The sequence below is a fragment of the Thunnus thynnus genome, chromosome 17 (genome assembly GCF_963924715.1).
Source record: "Thunnus thynnus chromosome 17, fThuThy2.1, whole genome shotgun sequence".
NCBI lineage: Eukaryota > Metazoa > Chordata > Actinopteri > Scombriformes > Scombridae > Thunnus > Thunnus thynnus.
In genome coordinates, this window is record NC_089533.1 from 26,729,743 (window position 1) to 26,751,355 (window position 21,613).

At 39.8% G+C, this 21,613-nt stretch overlaps 1 protein-coding gene across 2 annotated transcripts in view; it reads left to right on the forward strand.

Annotated features, from left to right (window-relative positions):
• The window catches only part of igf2bp1 (insulin-like growth factor 2 mRNA binding protein 1), a 64,969-nt gene extending 44,818 nt beyond the window's left edge, over positions 1–20,151 (forward strand). The window contains exons 4-15 of one of the 2 annotated variants that reach the window (XM_067570145.1): positions 2,877–2,928; positions 3,818–3,881; positions 5,151–5,444; positions 6,764–6,898; positions 6,994–7,116; positions 7,231–7,366; positions 8,801–8,917; positions 9,584–9,700; positions 10,242–10,316; positions 10,497–10,628; positions 10,756–10,869; positions 12,123–20,151. In XM_067570145.1, coding sequence (XP_067426246.1) covers positions 2,877–2,928; positions 3,818–3,881; positions 5,151–5,444; positions 6,764–6,898; positions 6,994–7,116; positions 7,231–7,366; positions 8,801–8,917; positions 9,584–9,700; positions 10,242–10,316; positions 10,497–10,628; positions 10,756–10,869; positions 12,123–12,272 — 1,509 coding nt within the window. In that variant the 3' untranslated portion in view covers positions 12,273–20,151. Of the gene's footprint in view, positions 1–2,876; positions 2,929–3,817; positions 3,882–5,150; positions 5,445–6,763; positions 6,899–6,993; positions 7,117–7,230; positions 7,367–8,794; positions 8,918–9,583; positions 9,701–10,241; positions 10,317–10,496; positions 10,629–10,755; positions 10,870–12,122 lie in introns of both variants that reach the window. The other variant, XM_067570144.1, reaches the window with a different exon arrangement.
• The last annotated feature ends 1,462 nt before the right edge of the window (positions 20,152–21,613 follow it).

The following is a 21,613-nucleotide window of genomic DNA, read 5'->3' on the forward strand; positions in this document are numbered from 1 at the left end:
AAACGATGACTTTCATTTGACGCTGTAGCGCTGCAGGATGCTGTGCAGCTGAAAGATGATTCTTAATGAGAGCCTAGTGATTAGAATCGGACGTTAACTAATAGTCATGTATTGATCAACATATGGGCTGACTGCTGTAAGCCCTAACCTATTGATTGTGCTGATTGTTGCAGTTATGTCGCCACTTCAGCTGAATGTCAAGCACCAACTACAGTAACATTTAACGACCGCAAGAACCTGATTGGGTAGCCGCAGTGAGCGCCAGGCCCCCTGTGAGCTTGATGATTGTCAACATGTGTACGCATTAACCACTGTGCAACACAACAGTTCAAGCTGCGGGTAGAATTATATACAAATTCAGTCTGAAGTGCTACAAAGTACATGATAATAAAATATTAAAACAAAAGGGTTACTGAGATTTTAAAGTTCATTTGTGGCCTTGAAAACCGGAGCTTTCAACAGCATCACAACATGTTCCTTAGCAGATTTAATTTGCACAATTGTAAATGTTGCACTCGAAGGACTTCTCCTGCTCATGCTGGCTTAAATGTTGTTGGCTTGAGGTGAGATTGTTTTGCCTGCTGCTGCTCCCAAGGTCAAGAATACATCTCAGCTTTAAAGCCAACATTGACAAGAAGCCTTGAAAATGCTCAGAAAAATGAACATTTAAACATCTATAATTCCATGACAACTGGGCAGACTACATCTGCTGCATAATGTTTTTAAAGGGGGAATTCAAAGGCCCAATCTTCTTCTTTTAAAAATTCATATGAACACATGATTAGTCTTATTAACACAAATGATGAAAAATCTGAATTTTGTGTGTTTGCCAGCTGTTACAGCTGTTTTCTTGCTGTAATTATTGATGAAAACAAACCTTTAACAACATCAAAAAATGTATGGTTGAAAAATAATCTTACTGAAGGTCCAACGTCCAATAAACTATTGATAAGCCAATTTTAAGCAGTAAAATATGAGCTTTTTTGTATATACATTATATAATTTTTTTCTTTCAATTTTAAAAAGGTATTTTCTAACAACAAAAATTAAATAAATTCCCAGTTGGTCCAGATAGCTTATGAGCCTACATTGCAGGCGCATTAAACAACAATAAAACTATTGTAATATTACAGGAATATTATAGAATATAATGTATTTGGCTTCTCTACAGGGCTGGAGGATCAGATACAAAACAGAAAAAACACCATGAACATTTTGCAATACTATTTCCCATCACCTCTGGTTCATATTTCAAGTAGCATATTTCACTTTTAAACTTATGAAATATACAAAATATATGACCTCCAACCGCCAACCCCACAATATTTCTCTGAATATATGATCATTTCTGAAAACTGTAAAACTGTAAGTGCTTTAAATAAGATTGAAAAAAAAGGCTGAGATATTTTAAAATAAAACTTTTTCTATACTGCAAGACCACAAGACACCCAGAGCAGCAAATGTGTGAATCTGTTTTTCTCTTCGCACTGGCTCCTCCTGCTGAATCTATTCACTTCTCTTTAATCTGTTGATTCATCAAACGAGACCGAAAGCAGGAGATGGGAATGCAGGAAGATCAATAGGCACCATGCATGTGGTGTGTGTTTGTGTGTGAAAATGTACCGTTATTGTTTCTGTGAGGGTGTGGCACACCGCCTGCCTCCTCTGGCAAGCAAGTGCCTGTGGGAGTGGCTCTGTGTGTGTGTGTGTGTGTGTGTGTGTGTGTGTGTGTGTGTGTGAGTGTGAGTGTGAGTGTGTCATTCGATTCTCTCCCTCTCTTTCTCCGTATCTCCGCTGGCCCGATGCTGCCATCTGTGTCCACACGGGGGCGACGTCTCTCCGCAAAAACTGAATGAAATGTGTCATTTAAATGCTTGTGAACCTCTATTAACATGAGGGGTTCAGGGTCAGAGGTCACAGCATCCAGAGGACAAATGAATAATCATTGAAGAGAGAGGTGCTGACACTTCGCTGAAGTGGGTGAAAATGAAGCTGAGTTGAGTAGAGCAGTAGATCAGGAATCAAATTTTAAAAAATGTGTAGATGTTAAAATGAATCATCAGGTACAATACATGTTACAACACAAGCTCTTTAGTATATGTTTATTTCATTGCATATATTTGCAATTTTAGTGGCAAATTTCTAGAAGAGAAACAAACACAGGATCACAGCTTTAATCTACATCAGTATTTCGTTCGGTGCTTTAATGTGAGACATCAGCCTTCAGTTATTTGTATATCTGAGGGTGTGTTGTGAGTCTCTGAGAGGCTTCACTATTGTTTTAGACACAAAAATTAGTCTGTCAAACTATTCACTCAGCCAACAATAATACTTTACTAACAACACTATGAGGCAACATTTTACAGAGTGTCTTTAGGATCCTCCCATGTTGAGACACATAGTAGTTAGTTCCACTTCCCCTCTCTCTGCAACACCCCTGTTGGATCTCCATCCAGCACTTATCATCTGACCTGTAGCACTAGCACTCAGAAACAGCAACAAGAAGCTACCTGTTAAATGCCAAGTTGTCTTTTGGTGTTATTATCATCATCACTGTTTTCTTCAGTTCCCCGTCTGTGCATATGTCAAATCAATTCCCTCACACTCTGTAGTCACCATGAGTTAACTGTATCTGCATTTATTTCTTCATATGGACATGATTTTAGACCACTTCATTGCTGTTTTTGTTTGATCTCTGCTCTCTGTAATTAAGATGATAAAAACCACAACTTCTTGAGTCTTTTCCAGTGTCTCTTTAGGCTCAGGTGCATTTTCTCTCTTCACTATTAATTACCGTAGTGTACTCTACATTTCCTTTGCATTTCCCTCATGGACTGACAGTGTTCTTTCCTCTCTTTGCTCTCTCTGTGTATCAGGTGCTGGATGGTCTGTTGGCCCAGTGTGGAACCGTAGAGAACTGTGAACAAGGTAAGACCTCTGAGCTTTACCCTCAAGGAACTCTCTCTGGTTTGTGTACACTAGTGGCACCACACCATAGTTTTTTTAAAATGACCTAACAAGAGAAGAGAAAGTAGAAGCAAGTTAAAAGCTCCAAAGTGTTTTCCTCTGTGCATTGTTGTGGCTACATGCAGTGCTTTGCTGGCCCCAAGTGGTAGCAGGGTGATGTGTGCCGTGTTCATTCTCAAAGTTAGTTTTTACCTAATACACAAAAATCATGCAGTGGTGTCACTGGGCCAACTGTCTTCAATATATAATTCTTTCAGATCAACATGTCTACTATATGCAGTGTGGTTTATCCCAAATAGTACATGCCAAGCTCACTTCAGAGGAAGAAGAAAGTCTTTAGCAGACACATTGGTGCAGCATCTGCAGTAGTTGTATGTGGGTGTTGCTCCAGACTGTCAGGGTAGTGATTGACCCCTAAACATGTAGTCATCAGTCATACTCGTTGCCATGAGCAACTTCACCATTAATGATGAAATACAAAAGTAGAAACAAAAATACAATGGCTCTAAATTATTATTGCAATGTCACTAGTTTGGTTTGCTGATGGTGTTTACAGACAACTCTCCTACAACCAAAGTTGGTCAAGTTGGATCTCATCTCTGAGTTTACTTAAGGAAAATGAGGCAAATCAGTCAAAGAATGAGCATGCAGCCAGCTTTGTACAACAGCACACTTTGTGATTTAGCTTGATACAACTGCAGCAACTACTGCAACTTTCATAAAGTTCTTGAGCTACCACAGCTGTAGATACCGCACAACAATCCACATCTTTACTGACACATGAACAAACCTAGGTATGCTGTATTTAAGAGTCTGTCTCTCTTGCAAACTTGTCTTGTCTCTCTCTCAGTGAATACAGACAGCGAGACTGCCGTGGTTAATGTTACATATGCATCCCGGGAGCATGCCAGGCAGTAAGTTCCTTCATCGCTCTTTAATTTCTTGTTGAAACTCTTTGTCTTTTTCATTTCATTCTTCCCTTTTGTCACTGTTTTTCTCCTTGGTTTAAAAACGACTTCCCTCTTTCATATTTTACAGAATACTTTAGTGTGTTAGAGCTGGATTTGTGTATTCATGCCTTTTACTGTAAATCACTGCTTTATGTTAGTGTTTCAAATAACTAAAGTTACATTATAGTTATATAGATTTCTATAATTGTTATTGATTTTCCCAATAGAGCCGCAGGGAGAACAGGTTGCATGTTCTACACTGTACGGGTGCCATCTAGTGGTCATTTCAAAAAACTACAACTTCAAACTTAAGCTTTGCTCGTGGGTCTTATCTCATGTCTTAACAGCGGTAGAAGCATTGTGACCTTTTACTGAAGTAAAATTAGCATTAGCACTGTAGAAATATTCTGTAACAAGCAAAAACCATGCATGATTAATTTTACTCACGTAGAAGTACAAAGGTATGAACAGAAAAATATGTTTAAGTACCAAAAGTCAAGGTCAATAGGCTACAGAATGTTATATTCTATTGTTTTCATGTTTTGAAATTGGTTAGTCATTCATGGTTGTGGTGGACCTAATTTGAACAACTTGATATACTGTTGAGTAGTTAAACAGGTCATATTTTATCAACTGATTAGATGTTTTATATGAAAAATATAGCTTTTCAACATAACCATTAATTATACTGTAGCTGTAAATAAATGTAGTGGATTAAAAAATACTTTCCTCTGAAATGTGGTGCAAAGTAGCATAAAAGCAAAGTACAAGTACGTCAAAATAAGTACAGTACTTGAGTAAATGTACTCAGTTTACATTCCACCACTGTGTAATAATAAGGAACACACTGTTTCAGTTTCTTCATTTTCTTATGAAAAACAGCAATGTACAGATATATAAAGATGCTATTTTGGATATTATAATGATTAAAGTCCAGCAGTGTCCCTCACTTATGTACATCCATGATCTCACCTCTATTAATGTGTTCACAGAGTTATTACTAAATTATTGCTACTATCAGTTTGATAATATTCATCATCATAATATGTAATCATTACTGTTATTATAACTGACATACACAGCAATAAAAGTAGACAGAAACATAATTCCTCAGTAATGGCTGTGGCCTTTTATGAAAATATTAAAATAAATATTAAAAGTATTCAAAAGGTTTATATTAAATGCACAGGGATGCCACTTTTTTAATTATATGTGTTTCTCTGTCCCTCACAGAGCCATCCAGAAGCTGAATGGATACCAGTTTGAGAACAACGCTCTGCGTGTCTCCTACATCCCTGATGAAACCTCAGAGCTGGAGGGAGGCCAGCGGGGGCCTGATAATGGCCGGCGCCCTGGTTACGGGCCCCGTGGCGGGCCTCGCGGCGGGTCCCCGAGCTCTGGGATGCCCTGCAAACCTCAGCATGCCGACATCCCTCTGAGACTGCTGGTACCCACACAGTATGTGGGAGCCATCATCGGCAAGGAGGGAGCTACTATCCGCAACATCACCAAGCAGACACAGAGCAAGTAAGTGCTGATCTGATCTATGTGTGAATGTGTGTTTAACAGTAATGCACAGAGTCCACAGTTTATCCTTGTTGTCCTATTAGAGCTGCATATTTGCAAAAATAGATACTGTTACTTTTTCCAAAATGAAAACAAGAATGGTGAGTTTTTAATTTTGGAAAAAGGCTGTTTAGGAGGCAATAAAACCACTAATCACTTCCACAAACACACATGGCACTACTTCAAAATAAATACGCCCAAAATATTCTGGTTTTTATATCCCATATGGACTCTAAAGTCACACTATTTGTAACTTAAAAAAACATCCTAATAAATATATATATGTTTATCTGTCTGTACTACCTCCTGCCTTTGTCTCAGAAGCAAAAAATCGCATTAAAAATACATATAAACAAATAAAATGTACAAACTAAACAGTGGATTATGAAAACAATTTGTATATTTGTATCACCATATGATTGTTTGATTGCTCAGTCTACACCATTTGCCCCTTTGCTAAAATCCAAATTTTTTCCTGACCACTGTTCATCCGTTTACCCATTCATGCATTCATCTTCAACCTATTTTGTATTTGCTCTCCACCTTGTGTACAATATTGTCAAAATTCAACAGGACACCACGTATCTCTTGACAGGTCAGGTCAGTGTAGGACTGCACCACTTTGGGGAGGGGCCGTTAATTTACTCTCTTACTGTAGATTTGGTTGTTACCTGATCTGTATGTATATTTTTTAATGTATTCGTCTGTCAGTTCAGCTCCAGCAAAGCTCAATAGCCTCTTATTAGCCTGCAAAACTGGCCCAGAACAGTACCACCAATGTTTCACATCACGTTATAGCACATTTAAGTTTGATTTGCTTCTGTGGTTCATTTGTAGAATTGATTTACAGATTCATGTGTATACTGTAATGAAATGTGGTGAAGTCAAAAGTAAAAGTAATTACTGAACCTGGTGAATAGAGAGACTTAACCCTTTCAGCCTGAGGAACTAGAGTGTCCCATCAACATGGTTCTTATATCCCTGAAACCTCCCTGGAATTTCCTGTATCCATTCATATATTTGTGCTGTGTTGAAAACTTTTGCACACAAAGACAAAAAACGACAAAATTTCAATGTACATTTTTAGTTCCCCCTGCCATTAAAGTCTCCTATAACATGTATAACAGTATTCACGTGCAGAATGATGGAATTTCTGAATAGCCTTACTTGTCCTAAAAAATAAGAACAAACAATACATGGCATGCTATTAAAAATGAGCAGAAACACTCCAGGGTTCAAAGAGTGAATAAAGTGTTTCTGATCTTTTTCCTTCGCTGCAGGATTGACGTGCACCGCAAGGAGAATGCAGGTGCTGCTGAGAAGCCGATCAGCATCCACTCCACCCCCGAGGGTTGCTCCGCCGCATGCCGCATGATCCTGGACATCATGCACCAGGAGGCTAAAGACACCAAGACGTAAGTTTAAAAGAGCAATCCATGTAAACAATGTTAAAATAACATGATCCTCAACGGTTACCCTAATGAAGCTCTACTTTGGTTTGTGTTTGCAGTGCTGATGAGGTTCCTCTGAAGATTCTGGCTCACAACAACTTTGTAGGACGCCTGATCGGAAAGGAGGGACGAAATCTGAAAAAAGTCGAGCAGGACACAGACACCAAGATCACCATCTCCCCGTAAGACACACACACACTCACTCTCTCTCTCTCTCTCTGGAATATTTAAATAACAATCTCTCTATGCAACAATCGCTCTATGTATCAGTAATAAACCTCCTGTGATGGTTGCAGTCTTCAGGACCTGACACTGTACAATCCAGAGAGAACCATCACACTCAAAGGCTCTATTGAAGCCTGCTGTCTGGCCGAGGTGGAGGTCATGAAGAAGATCAGAGAGGCCTATGAGAACGACATTGCTGCTATGAATGTGAGTCTACATGCACACACACCAATATCACCACTACACCAATACACAGCTTGAAAAATCACTAAAATTCTTTCAATTGCAGGGACAAGTTTAAATATGGACGCATCAAAAGTTTGATGTCTGTGAAGATTCTCAGTCATCCAGGTCATGGTTATCCAAGGAGGGTTGAATCAAGGGCAATTGGACTTCTTGGTTGTAGATACTTGGAAGACATTTCACCTCTCATCCAAGGGGCTTCTTCAGTTCTAACTGACTGTTGTTAGAGTTGTCACATGTGAATGGTTGTTAGGTCTCCTGGGAACCTCCAGTGACTCTAACGACTACTGTTACAATAGCCAGGAGCACTAACAAACCAAGTCGTATCAATGACCTTGATAATGACCCCACAGAGGTTAAATACCTGGGACTGCCCACCAGTCAGTTAGAAGTGAGGAAGCCCCTTGGATGAGAGGCGAAATGTCCTCAAGTATCTTCAATCAAGTCCAGTTGCGCTCGATTCAACCCTCCTTGTGTTTGTGTTAAATCATGACTCCGTAGACCTCCACAATCAATGCATCGATAAACCGCTAGTTTCAGTTTTAGTCTACAAAGCATGATGTGTAATGAGAATATAACGTTTTCCATGTAAGCCACTTTTTTGCAAAGTACCTAAGTACAGCAGTCAGATACATTCAGTATACTAAAAATTCTGAGTGTCAAACATGCACTGAAGAGACTATAATAGTGATTTTGTATGTTTTTGATTATTGAATCATGTTTACATCATTGATGACCATTTCCCAACACTGTTTTTGATCTAGTTCCTATAGCCCCAAAGTGTTCAGTACTGAATAAATAAAAAAGACATCATGACATAAACAAGAACATGAATAAATTTTGTAAAATATAGAAATGAACCAATAAACTGTGAAATAATTTAAGAATTTGTTAAAACTCATTATTATAAAACTACTTACTTAATTCCTCTTATTTTCAAAAATAAGATCGTTATTGTAGTTCATTTGTATTTGATCATAGACATCTTAATTTCTTATACTGGTATTTTTCCCAACTATTATTTCATGTCATATTTCATGACAGAGGAGTTGTCACCTGTCAGCGCTCCAATCACATGCTTTCAACCAGCTGCTGTTGTAAAAAAACACAGTATAAAGAAACGCTAATCAATCTCTCCTTTCATTTGGCTCAACAAGGCTGCACAGGCTATCTATTGTACTTAGCCAGCTCACTAGCAAGGCTGGGTTGTTAGCTTGGATCATTACATGCATCAAAGTGATACCCAAAGTGATTATTTCATAATTGCTTTTTATGTATAGAATAATATATATTGATTCATTTTAACATTGGCATGAGAACCAAGACATCAGATTTCTCCCCATGCACACACAAGTAAACCTCCAGATGGTCTCTAACCTGCTGTCTCCACAGCAACAGACCCACCTGATCCCTGGACTGAACCTGGGTGCTCTGGGCCTCTTCCCTTCTTCCTCCAACATGCCCCCACCACCGCCTGGAAACGCTGTCTCTGGTGCCCCTTACGGTTGCTTCGGGGTAAGGAAACCTGCTCTTTAGATGACCAAACACCACCAGAAGGTGGTCACAAAGACTCCCCCTCTTCTAACACATTGCTTTTTTTTGAAACCTCATAACTCCATTTTGTCTGATTTATTTTTTTTTTATTTGAAGGTATCATTGTTTTTTTCTGAAATGTTCAATTGAGGTGACAGAGCTGTTCCTTGATAGCAGACACTAAAACTGCTATCCCTTCTTTCTCTAAATTGGTACATATCACTTTATCATGTTTTTTTTTTTCGTGAATTTGAACCAGGCTATCCATCACTGCATCTCTGAATAGCAAAGTTCAGTGATGATGTCATCTGGAGATAAATGGAATAGAGGGAATATTAGTGGATAAACCACAAAAAGTGTCACCTGATGAGTCCTCATAATCAGTCCTCAGTTGTCTGTTTTTGTATATGTTGACTGTTCTCTCTGTACATTCTCTCTGTTCGCTCTGTACATTTGTTTTTAGGTTGACTTTTTATTTCTAGTCTTAAAGCACACTACAAATGAGGATATTCACCAGCTGTAATCTTTCCTTTTTTATGAAGTGCTGGCTGGTATTTTCTTAAATACTATGAAGCTGAGGTAACAACATCTTATTCTCAAATAAATATTCAGTTTATGTAATGAAGTCTGTGCTTTATGTGTTCTCAGGCTCCAGAGCAGGAGACAGTCCACGTGTACATCCCAGCGCAAGCAGTGGGAGCCATCATTGGAAAGAAGGGACAGCACATCAAACAGCTGAGCCGCTTTGCTGGGGCCTCCATTAAGGTCTGTACTTTACAAGTTTACCAGACATGCAACATGTTGAGTAGGAACAGCTGAAAAATGTAAGAAATAAAACTATCACACAGTCTGTTTACATTTAAAGTATTTGGATCCCAACTCATTTTAGGGCCTTTTTCATTTAAAGCTTATGTATGTCTGTAAATTACTGAAAATATGATTAATTCACAAATGTTTTATGGTTTACAGACATACATGAGATACTGTGTGAAAGCCCCACATCAGCTCTTTCAACTGGTTTTCTCAGCTTGTCTCTACATGATGTATATAAATAGTTATGTTATTATAAAGAAAACATACTCTGTGTATTTACTGATGAAAAGACTGACTTTACAATGTTTTAAATAGAGGTAGTGTGTTAATTATACATACCATTTGGAATTCCTTTGTTAAAATACCATTATTATGAGAAATACTATAGTACTTTTTGGTAGGAGAATCCATAACTTTGTGTCCCCCTGCTTCTGAAACCAAACCTACACCCTTAAAGACCAACGATGCATTTCTTTATTAATCTCCTCTCCAGATCGCCCCAGCTGAATCTCCAGACTCTAAAATGAGGATGGTGATTGTGACAGGACCCCCTGAGGCTCAGTTTAAGGTAAAAACCATAGACTGTATAAAAATATGACTCGCTTTTGGAGCCAGCCTCAAGTGGCCATTAAAGGAACTGCAGTTTTTGGCACTTCTGCATTGGCAACAAGATGTTGCCATCTTAATACATGATCACATCACTGTTGATGTATATGAAGATGATTATTTAATTATCTCCCACCTACAGGCTCAGGGCAGAATCTACGGCAAACTGAAAGAGGAGAACTTTTTTGGTCCAAAGGAGGAGGTCAAACTGGAGACTCACATCAAGATGGCTGCCGCCGCTGCAGGAAGGGTCATTGGCAAGGGAGGCAAGACGGTAAGCCACCTGCACCTTACACTCTGTTCCCTTCACCTTTTAGTTGCCTCCCTTGCTATTCAAGCCTACAACCTTTAGCCATAAGGTTGTTTCTGCCTCCTCACATAACTAAATTCTGTGTTTCCAGGTGAATGAGCTTCAGAACCTGACAGCAGCAGAGGTGGTGGTCCCCAGAGAACAGACGCCTGATGAAAACGACCAAGTCATTGTCAAGATCAATGGACATTTCTACGCCAGCCAGGTAGGCTACTCCTCCTACTGTGTTGCCTCATCAAGCTTTAACATATAATTTAGTCAGTGTAAGAGCATGTAACTAAAGTGCCACAAATAATTCCATCAACAAAAGAACAAATAATACATAATGTATGTTACAGCTGCAACATTATTTCTAGTATGTACAATCCTCAAATTTTAGTAACAAACCTATGACTTTAATATTATTGATATACATTGAATTGCTACCATATCTTTATTTACTTGAGGTCACAAAGTCCACATCTTATATGCACATAGTGATGAATGTATGCTATTTATTTACATGAAATGTCTGAATTTGTTTTGAGGTCAAGTGGCTAGAGTATGCCTTGTTTTAGTTGTATATACTGTTACTGGCATATGCCACTGCTGACTGTATGTCACTTGTCCTCCACTGACAGATATCACTCCCAACCCACATTTACACCTTACATCTTACTAGCATTAAAATGCCCTTTAAACATTCGACATTATGGCCATTGGCATCTAACTAGCGTTTGTGGTCAATCAGTGACATGTTACGGTGACATTTAACACTGCAGCTACTTCATGTAACATACCAAATACAATTTTATAAAAGTAATGAATGTAAATTTTTTTATGCTTTTATCATTAAAACTTTTTCCAGCAGGCTATGCTATCCATATGGGGCTAATATGTAGTTATGGCTAGCCCTGGAAGCGTAACTACCAGTAATGCCAATGCAATAGGGTTTTCTCTGTGGGACTTGGTAGCGTCATTTCTTCGCCTGTATTACTTCCTTATGGTGTACCTCAAGGCTCAATTCTGGGCCCTATTCTTTTCTCTATTTACATGCTTGGTCACATAATTAGTAAACATGAAATATCTTTTAATTTTTATGCAGATGATACTCAGTTATATCTACCTTACTCATACTTGTAAATTTCTCCAGCTTAAACTTGTTTTAATTGATATTTTTTGGCCACTTGAGGGCAGTGGGAAAAACTGTAAACACAACATTGACATATCGTCACCTTATAAAGCTGATATGATTAATGTGTCCAGTATACACTCTTCTTTTAGCTTTTGTGTGCTCTTCACCATCTTCTCAGAGAAATTTCTTTCTCTTCAGCTGCTAAATGCTCAACTGTGTTTACTTGCTAGTCACTAACTTTCTCTGTCTGCAGTGTGGTGTTGGCATAGGTAGCAAGTATATTTACTCCTGAATCTTGTGATTTGTGCAAATTTCATTTCATTCATCTCCTCTTTGTCCTCCAGCTGGCTCAGAGGAAGATCCGGGACATCCTGACCCAGGTCAAACAGCCACAGAAAGGCGGGACGGGCTCCTGTCCTCAACCCCAGGGCTTCACAGAGATGGGCAGCCCTACACAGGGACTGAGTCAGGACCACCAGCCGCGCAGGAAGTGAGGGCCCCCGCACCATACTCACACATTGTGGGGCGCCCCCCCCGCCTGACGGACAGACAGACAGACACATGCACGGACGGATAGACAGACGGACGGACGGATACAGGAGAGCGACACACGGACCCAGCGATAGACAGGGAGAGATATAAAGAGGGAGGGAGTACGCCCGATAGCCAGAGAGATAGATTGGCGTTTAAAGAGAAAGAGAAGATGAATCAAATCAAAAGTTGAAATGAATAAAAAAGAGGATTAAGATAAAAAGAGACATGAGAACAGAGACCAGATGCCAGGCCAGAAGAGAGACTGAGTGAGGATGGAGGGATGAAGGAAAAGAGGGATGGAGAGAGGGAGGGGCAGTGTCCTCCTAGTGTGCCTTAGAGGGGCTACAGCCAGCTTCTCATCTGCTGCAACTTTAGCAGATGAGATGGGTTTAAACAACAGGGCTGACATTACTCTCCATGTAAGGATGGAGCCTTACTGCTGTTGTTTACACCTGTCCACATATGTTCACATTTGTTGCAGAGGGGTGAGGCTGGCTGGAGAAATCTGAGACACACTAGCAGGGGCCCATTTGTCCCTCAGTCGCCCCCCTACAGACCTCTCCAACCATCTGCAGTCAGTCCTATATTTTAAGGGTGGTTTTTTTAAACATAGAGATATATGTATAGAAATGTTTTATTCAGAGCTATTATTGATAGAATGCAGTGAGGCGGAGCCGGGAGAGGGAGCATGGAAACTGCTGCAGCGGCACAGGGGGATAGGTCAAGGGTCATTCAACCCACCCCTAATCCCCTTAGCCAATGAGAGTCTAGAAGAGGGGCCGCAGATGTTAACACTGCTCTTTAAAGACCTCTTCGAATAGCGGAGAGATTGGACGAAAAAAAAGAAAAAAAGAAGAAAATATGAGGTTGTAAATATATAATCTTCATGTAAATGTTAAGAAATGCTGCGTCTGGCCGCCTTGCCTTTTTTTAAAAGGGGTCTTTTGTATATTTCCCAGTCCCTCGTCTATGATACGTAGCATAATGTAGCCTACAACAAGGCCAGGGGCAGGGGAGGTACTGAGCACCCCCTTCCACGTTTAGCCGTGTGGCGGAAGGCGCAGCAAGAGACAGTAAGGGGAGCAGAGGTCGCAGCTGGTCCTGCAGTTCTATTGCAGCGGCTTAGCTCACGCATGTGAAACCAGTATAAAATAAACCAACAACTTTAAAAAAACAAAACAGCCAGCAGCTATGCTAGCTGGCTAGCGGCCCGCACCTTAAACGGCATATTTTATATATATTATATATATATGATATGTGAGTTAGCCCGGCCCCTCGGGTGAATGTATTGAAGGCAGCGAGTCAGGTGTGAGATTTTGCTACACCTGTATGAATAAGTCCTGCAATGACAGACAGACAAGGTGTGTCTGAGACTTTCTGCTCATTGCCTTCCTCCAGCGCTGGATTTTCAAGGCCAGTCTTGGACCAGATGGCTTTTTCCTCAGAGGAGCTGAGGTCTTTAAGACCATCCCTGCACTGAAGTCATGTTTGTTCTTTTGGACAAAGATGACCTCTAATGCTTGTAGTAATAAAGGAAGTCTGGGGCTGGCCTTGGCTGAGCGCAGGAACCAAAAGGCAAAGTCTTCCAAAGCTCCTTGCCTTGAGTTCAGAGAAGGTAAAATCAGACAGAAGGGAAGCGGCTTCCTTGTTCTCTCTCCCGATCTGCTGAAGGCCTGTGGGCGGAGCCTCCAGACCCTGCCTGCGTATGATAATGAGGGGCGGGGTCTATGCCTGGACGCTCTCGCCAAGATTAGAACAGATTAGAGAAGAAATGAAAAAGAAAAAACCTACCTCAGGGTAAAGTTACCTCAGTATTCCTAACTTTTCTTTGCTTGCTGGTGTTTTATATAAGAAGAAAAAAAAGAAAAGAAGAGCTGATAGTCCTGAATATTTTTTATTTTTTTAAGGAAAAAAAGTATTTTTTTTTAGGTATTGTCTTGTTGCTTTGGTTATTTTTTTCTGTTTTTTGGGTGTGATGATGATCGAATGAGCTCAGGATGACGAGGAGGCTGTTTTTCGTTTTTTCAGCAGAGAGAGTTAAAATGCTGGTCTAGAGAGGAAATAGGTCGAGTGCCATTTTGCCTTTTTTTTTTTTAGGTGAGGGAACATGCTCTCCGTCTTCCTGAAGTGTGATTGGAGCCGTTGTCTGAAACAGAATTTGGCCAATGGGGAGTGGTGTTAACTCGAGAGGGGGTCCTAAAGTGCACACGGTGACCAAACACGCTGCGTCATCAGAAGGGGTGATACCAGTAATACTTACTAACGTGTATTTGACTGTTTCAGAGGACCAACAACCTCCTCCTCAGGTCGCATTATATCACTGCGACTCCCCATTTTTCGTGGCTACTGGCCTGCCCTGTGCCCTGAAGGACCCTCCTCTCCTGCCTTATTGTGATGACATCATCATCAAGCACCAAACATTATGAGAGGGCTTAAGTGTTCAAAATAACTTCAAGAGGTGATGTTTCTCACCCACAAAGAGGACACATGAATGTGAGCTTTTTAAGCCACGTTCACCCTGTCCTCCTCAACCTGTCTCATCTGGAGGTTGGGAACTTGTCAGATCAGAGTTGTGTTGAATGCATCAGCATAGTAGTCCATCTACAGTGTAACTGTGCATGGAGACTGAAGGGGCATTCTACCTACACACACACACACACCTGAACTAGCTCTGACTTCTCTGAATGTGAATATTTATTACCTGTGCACTGACCACGACACCTCAGAAGCTCCCTGTTGGCTACATGTGCGTGAGTGTGTGTGAAAGCGATTGCAGGTGTGGGTGTGTTCGCTGGTTTTAAATGTTCATTTTTGTCAGGGGGTGTGGTTGGGTGAAACTTTGGAGAAAAAAAAAGCAGAAAAAAGTAGGACGAGAACCTATGGCCCTCCATCTGTGACCAAGGAGGGAGAAATCCAAAACCTTTAGAAAAAATGGGAGCAAGAGAAAAAGAGCAAGAGAGTTTAAAAACAACATTAACACTGCTGAGTAATAGATTAAAACCTGTACATAAGATGTTAAAAGGTGATCACGATACTTTTTGTATTTTTGGAGAAAAAAGCATAAAAAATCAAAATGGGAATAGCCGTAGAGAGAGTAAAGATTGCGCCAAGCCAAGTCACTGAAGGACACTGCCAGATAACTCACAGTCTTTTTAATGTCTTGCCTGTGCTTGGTGACACCGCCAGTCTTCATCGGCTCCCCCACCAGCTCACCATCAAACAGGGAAAAGTCTATTCTACCGTGTCTATGCTTCCATTTTTGTCCAGAGGTGGTAACTTCACAGCTCAACATGAAGTTGTCCTGTGTTAAGTTTCCACCTCTTTCCAAACCATAGAGCTCTGTTCACAACCACCAAGACACACTATTCAGGATTCATTATTCAGCCTGCAGCCATTTGGATTGGTTAGGATTCATTTCTTTTATTTTTTTTATTTTTTTGGTTTTATTTAGTTTTGACGATACAGCAAGCTTTATTTGGACGTGACATCTGGGGACGTTCTGTTGCACTAATTGATGAAATATGTCGACAACGTCAAACTATCGAAAACGACTGAGAATCTCCTGTAACACCCGAAACTCGACGCAGATCTTTAAAGAAAAAATGTGGAGAGTGAAGGGAAGAGGAGAAGGAAGGATGGAAGGAGTGGAGGAAGGATGGGAGGTGGTAGAGAGAAGCCTCTGTATCACTTACACAAAAACCTCTACCATCTCCTTTCTTATTTTACCACCCCTCTCTGTCCTTCCACAAAACACTCTCCTCGTTTGTTTTTGCCCTTCTGTACTCCAGGAGAAGAGTGAGATGTTTTATTTCCTTTTTATTTAAAAAAAAAGAAAAAAAAAAAAGAATCATTTCATTTTTGGAGCGGGCGGGAACGTCAGGGTCCCTCGCCCTCTCTTGCGCTGGTCTCCATCGTGTTCGTTTTGCTCACTTCTGTTCAAGACCTTTTCGATTTCTTACTTTAACCACCAACTTTTTTTTTTTTTTTACTATCGATGTTCTGACTTTTTTTTTTTTTGAAAATGAAAATAGTTGAATTTGATCATGTTTTGTTCTTTTGTTTTTGAATGCACAAATCTATTAACAAAACAGCTACTAAACACGATGAACTACTAACATGTAGCTCAGTGCATGACAGTAACTGTGCCAAACACACAGGAAGGGTCTCAGTCCAAAATGCAGTAGAGCCATTTTGAGCAGATAACCTGTAATACTGAACTCATAGAAAGGGTCTTAAGATAACTTCAGTAGCATTTTGGAGTGAAGGTTACTTCATTCAAATGGTGATCTCATCTTGGAGCTGAACTCTTCTCATCTTGTTTTTCTATGTACAGTAGAGACAGTAGCGACAGTACACTTTAGGCTTGTTGTGTCTCCACACACAAAACACAAGACAGAGCACTGAGACACACACCGTGCTACCTTTAGCTCCTGCTCTGTGGCAGTAAGAACGGCTCACACAAAAAGCAGAACCGCCTCAATTCTAAGCCCTGCATCCCGACAGGGACAGCCGCAAGGAAATCAGATCTGGATCATTTCCGTTTGACTCTGGGCCTAAAAGTGCAAGTTGAGGGATATATTGAAGAGTTGTATCAGCTAGTGGACAGAGTTGCCACACAATATAAATTTAAGTATCAAACTTAGAAGATTTTGTTGGATTAAGCTTATTCCAAGACTGTTTAAAGGACCATACCAGTGTTTCTGTCATGTTTTATCCCATTTACTATTAATTGCTACTTAATATTACTGATGGCCATTTTCTAAAACATATTTACCACATAACAAAACATACCACATTTAGTATTCATTTGTTTACATTAATTTCACTATGATACAATCAACAACACATAAAACATGAAACTGGGTACCCCCCTCGAGGACCCACCTTAGTTGATATTGTACCTTGATGATGCAAATAATCAAATGTCACATTAAAGGTACACTGTGGAGTTTTCTCCTAAACAGCCAGAGCTAAGTGTTATGCACCAAAAGATCTAACAAACATTTTGAATTAATTTCCTTCCTCATAAAACATCTACCAAGCAGATTTTTCTTTCTGAAAAATTTGAATCATGGATTGTTTACATCCATGTTTGCCAGCTCAGTCTTCTCTTCCCTGGATTTTGCTGGGGCATTGCAAAATTTCTTTACAAAACCACCCAGGTGATGTAATAAACCTGTCAATCTGTGGCATAGTGTCTATTAGCATAAGTGTTTATTACATCATCCAGGTGGTTGTGTTCAAACCCACTCATCAAAACAGTGCTCCTTCTGGGGCAGCTTGAGGTTTGCCCAGCTTTACCTGATCCAGCCTCCCCAGTGAACATCATGTCTGCTTTTACTATCATCAAAATTATTATTTCCTGGTACTGCAGTGAAGATCAGTCTGTGATAACATGAACGTGAACATAATGTTCACTGTGGTGGATTGCCTAATTCAAGCAACTTTAAACACCTGCAATGACCGATTTTTTTTTTGGCTACATGATGGCAGCAGAATCAGTGTTCACCAGCTAATTTCTAACTTATGTCTGTCTGTTGTTTGGTGTACAGTGGGTTTAGAGCTTCTTTTTGCTGAAAACAGCTGCCTTCTGTGACCAAAAATGATGTCATGAGAGCGCTGACACTAAACCAAAACTGTAAAGTTGTGGGTGATAAAACCAAAATGATAAGCTGAAAATGCTGTGGAGAGTTGAGGGGAACTAAAGTTGGGTGATAATTCTCTGTAGTGAGATGCATGTAAAGTAATTGAAAGGCACATACATCTAAAACACTACAACATGCTTTAGAAAATGGTCAGCACTGATGTTAAGTATATACATGGGCTTAAAAACTCACTGTTATTGTCCTTTGTAGATTCCTGGCAACACTGCTGTCAGTCAAAAGGCAGTTTCACTCAAAGATATATGAATAAGCTTGGAAATTCAGACTTCAGGGTTAACTGCCCGGCTTCTTGTTTGTGGCTTAATAGGCCTTACAGTATGTAGCTTGGCCCTGACAGATGGTAAAAAACAGACAGACTACAAGCTCTTGAGAGGACAGTTTGCCATAAAACGATGCAAGCTCCTCCATATCGTGTACCCCCCGTACCTCAGCAGAAACGGGCTCCAGTCATTTTGAAACAAAACGGAGACCCGGCAGAGGGACACCCTACGGAGACGAAACAAACAAACCTCTTGACACATAACTAGGAACGCTACCTCAAAACAGACGCAAACTCAGCTAGAAGATTGTTTCTTTTATTTTCTTTTATTACAAACAGACAAGAGCAAATAGTCAGTCAGACAGACAGAAAGGACGGACAGTCTATGTTATAGTCACAATTTTTTTTTTTTCACTCTTCGACTTTAATTTATTTTTCGGTTTTTGAAATTTTACCTCTCCAGCTTAGAGATGGGACTGTAAAAATAAATGAGTAAATAAAAAATGACAAAAAAGACAAAAAAACCCAATATGGACACATTGTGGTGCAGGGTGGCGTGGGGCGAGGGCAGCTGGGATGAGGATTTCCCTCACGGGGTCGGGCAGAATTTTCAGTAACCTGATTGGCCCAGGTGTGGCCCAATCATAAAGAGGTGTTAACTTGCATTTGCTGCTCTGGGAACAGTTTTTTATTTTACTGTTCAATGTCAATTCCAGCCAGCAACCTCACTTTTTTTAAAGGAATGAATACTGCTTTGAATCAGAACTGAACACCGCAGGTTTTTCATTTAGCTGCCTCACACCGCTAAAATTACCCACAATCCTCCTTCAGCTCCGCCCTGCTGCTCCACTTCCCTTCCCTGTGATTTCACCTCCTGAATCAAGGGGCACGACTCCTGTAACCATGTAATTGTTTTGTTGATCTACCTCTTAGGAAAAAATAGGTAAATGGTAAATTTTTTTTTGAAAAAGGACACAAAAATAACTAAAAAAAAAGTTGCTTGAAAGAAATATAGGTAAATGAATAACTGGGTAGCGGCATCTCCATATACTGTAGTGGATAGTCTATTAAAGGAAAAAAACTTTTACTTCTTCCAAAGATGATTTTGTTTTCTTTCTCCATTCTTAGTTGTTTTTGTAAGGATTATGAAATGGAATAATTAACTGAAAGGGGGAGACAAAAACTTACTGCCTGTTTTTAATTTCTTCTTTAAAAAACCCAACATAAATGAGATTTCTTTATCCAATTTGCATTTCTTTTGTTCATTTCATTAAACTTACACTTTTTTTTAACTTCAAATCTTTCTTCCTGTTTTATTTTGGTTGACTTCTAATTTTTTTTCTCTCTTTTTTTTATGACAGCAGATTGTATCTCTTGTGTTTGGGTGCATTTAGCATTTTCTTTCTCTCTGTGAAAAGCCTACATGAGTTAGAGCGCCCTGCGAGGACCTTCTACACTGATTGATGATCTATTTTCACTTCTAATGAGTCATTTGAAAAAGCAAAAGGACCTGTTGTTTTAGCTGACTGTGTAGCTGCAGGTGGAAGGAGGGGGGCCACTCAGGACGGCCCTGAATCATTTCTGTACGTGGGCCCTTCTCATGCTGCCCTGAGCTGGATTCAACTAGACTAATCTGATCTGGGCTCAGCAAACTGAAAATGAAGATGATCGTCTCCATGTTCTCTGATCGTGCAGCCATGACAAGGCTCTTTGCTAAAGTCCCAGCTGCTGAGATGCAGCATGAGAAGGGTTAAGTCTCCCTCCTTCCACCAGATGGCGCCTTTGGTCTTTACAGTATATGGACTTTCACCCTCTGCCTGCCTGATTCCTTTAGTCCTCATCAACACTTGTTTTAAACTCCTTGTAAACAAAACAGAGCATAGATATGAATGTGTTATTAAAAGATGAGAAAACGGATCCTCTCGCCTCCTCGTGCTCTTTGTGTGTGGTTTATATAAAGTTTACAATAATCAATTTTAATCTGTATCTTAACCCTTTAACAACGACAAAAAACCTCCAAAACAAAACAATGGAATTTTTAATTTATTTTTATTAGTTCATTTGGAGACCTCATAAAACATTTTACTTTTATCATTAACATGAATTATTTTTAAAATTGAATGTAAAATTAAAATAAAATTTTCCCCTAGGTGCATTTTAAGACATATAAAAAGACCCTGCTTTGAATAATCGTGTCTTATAAGGTTTTTCTACAAAAAAGTTCAGTTAACTGGTTAAAAATTCATCTACTCCTTCCTCAAATTTCCAGAATCTATGAATGTGCAAATATTGTTCATCACACAAATTGCATATCGGATCATGATTGGCTGTTGTGATGTCACAAATCCTGCTCATACATACACACCTTAAACTCAGATTTAAGGTGAGTGCAGAGAAACTGGTGTGTGTGAAAACAGCTCTCTGCACATACATCATTCTGCACAGTGAAGCTCAAATATCCAAATAAGGAACTATTAGCAAAACACATGAGGTTGAGTTGAAGGGGGCTTTAACTAATGGTCACATTAAAAAAGTCATGTATTCTGCAGTTCAGTCTTTGTAGAACCTGATCAGACTTATCCGTGTTTTGGTGCAACAGCACAACAGTTCTTTGAGCAATGGCTCCTCAGTTATGTCTGTTGACTTTCATTCAAACACAAGAAAATTAAGAATTTCCTGTGCACTCCAAACTGGATACACACTGTTTAGGCAGAAGTGTGACTGCAGTGATCAGAGTGAAGTTTATCAATGTCCACAACCGTTGTGATTATCCCAGTTATAAGTCTGCTTATTAGGGATATGATATGGAACATAAACCTGGTTCCTCATGTCCCTTGTACAGGTTATTGTTTGTCTGTGCCGGAGTGTCTTTGACCTGTCAACAGACGACAGTCTCTATCCTTCCTGTACAGACCTGCAGGTATTATCAGTTCACAAATGTCAGACAGCTGACATCTGTGAATGTCCTGACCATATTTTATCATCCAATATTTATTTGGTACTAAGCAGTACACACTTAGCCTATATAGGTTTGCATTAAAATTAATGAACACACAAACACACACACACACTCCACATTAAGAACTACAACTTGCCTTTGATGGGTTCCTATCATATAGGCTTGGTATTTTGTATAGCATCCATAGAGGATGTCAGATGTGTCGTGGTAAGAAGGTGTGGACAAGATACAGACAGACCTTCTTCAACATCAGCATGAACAACACATTGAAGTTTTCAACCAACAACAGGATTGTGTGGTTCACCAGCAAATTGTCATTGAAGCTGATATAACGCTCCAGAGTTCACTCATTTACAGTGCTGTTCACTCAGTGTCTTACAGAACACAAGTAGGCATTTTTGACAGCTGCCATTCCAGGAA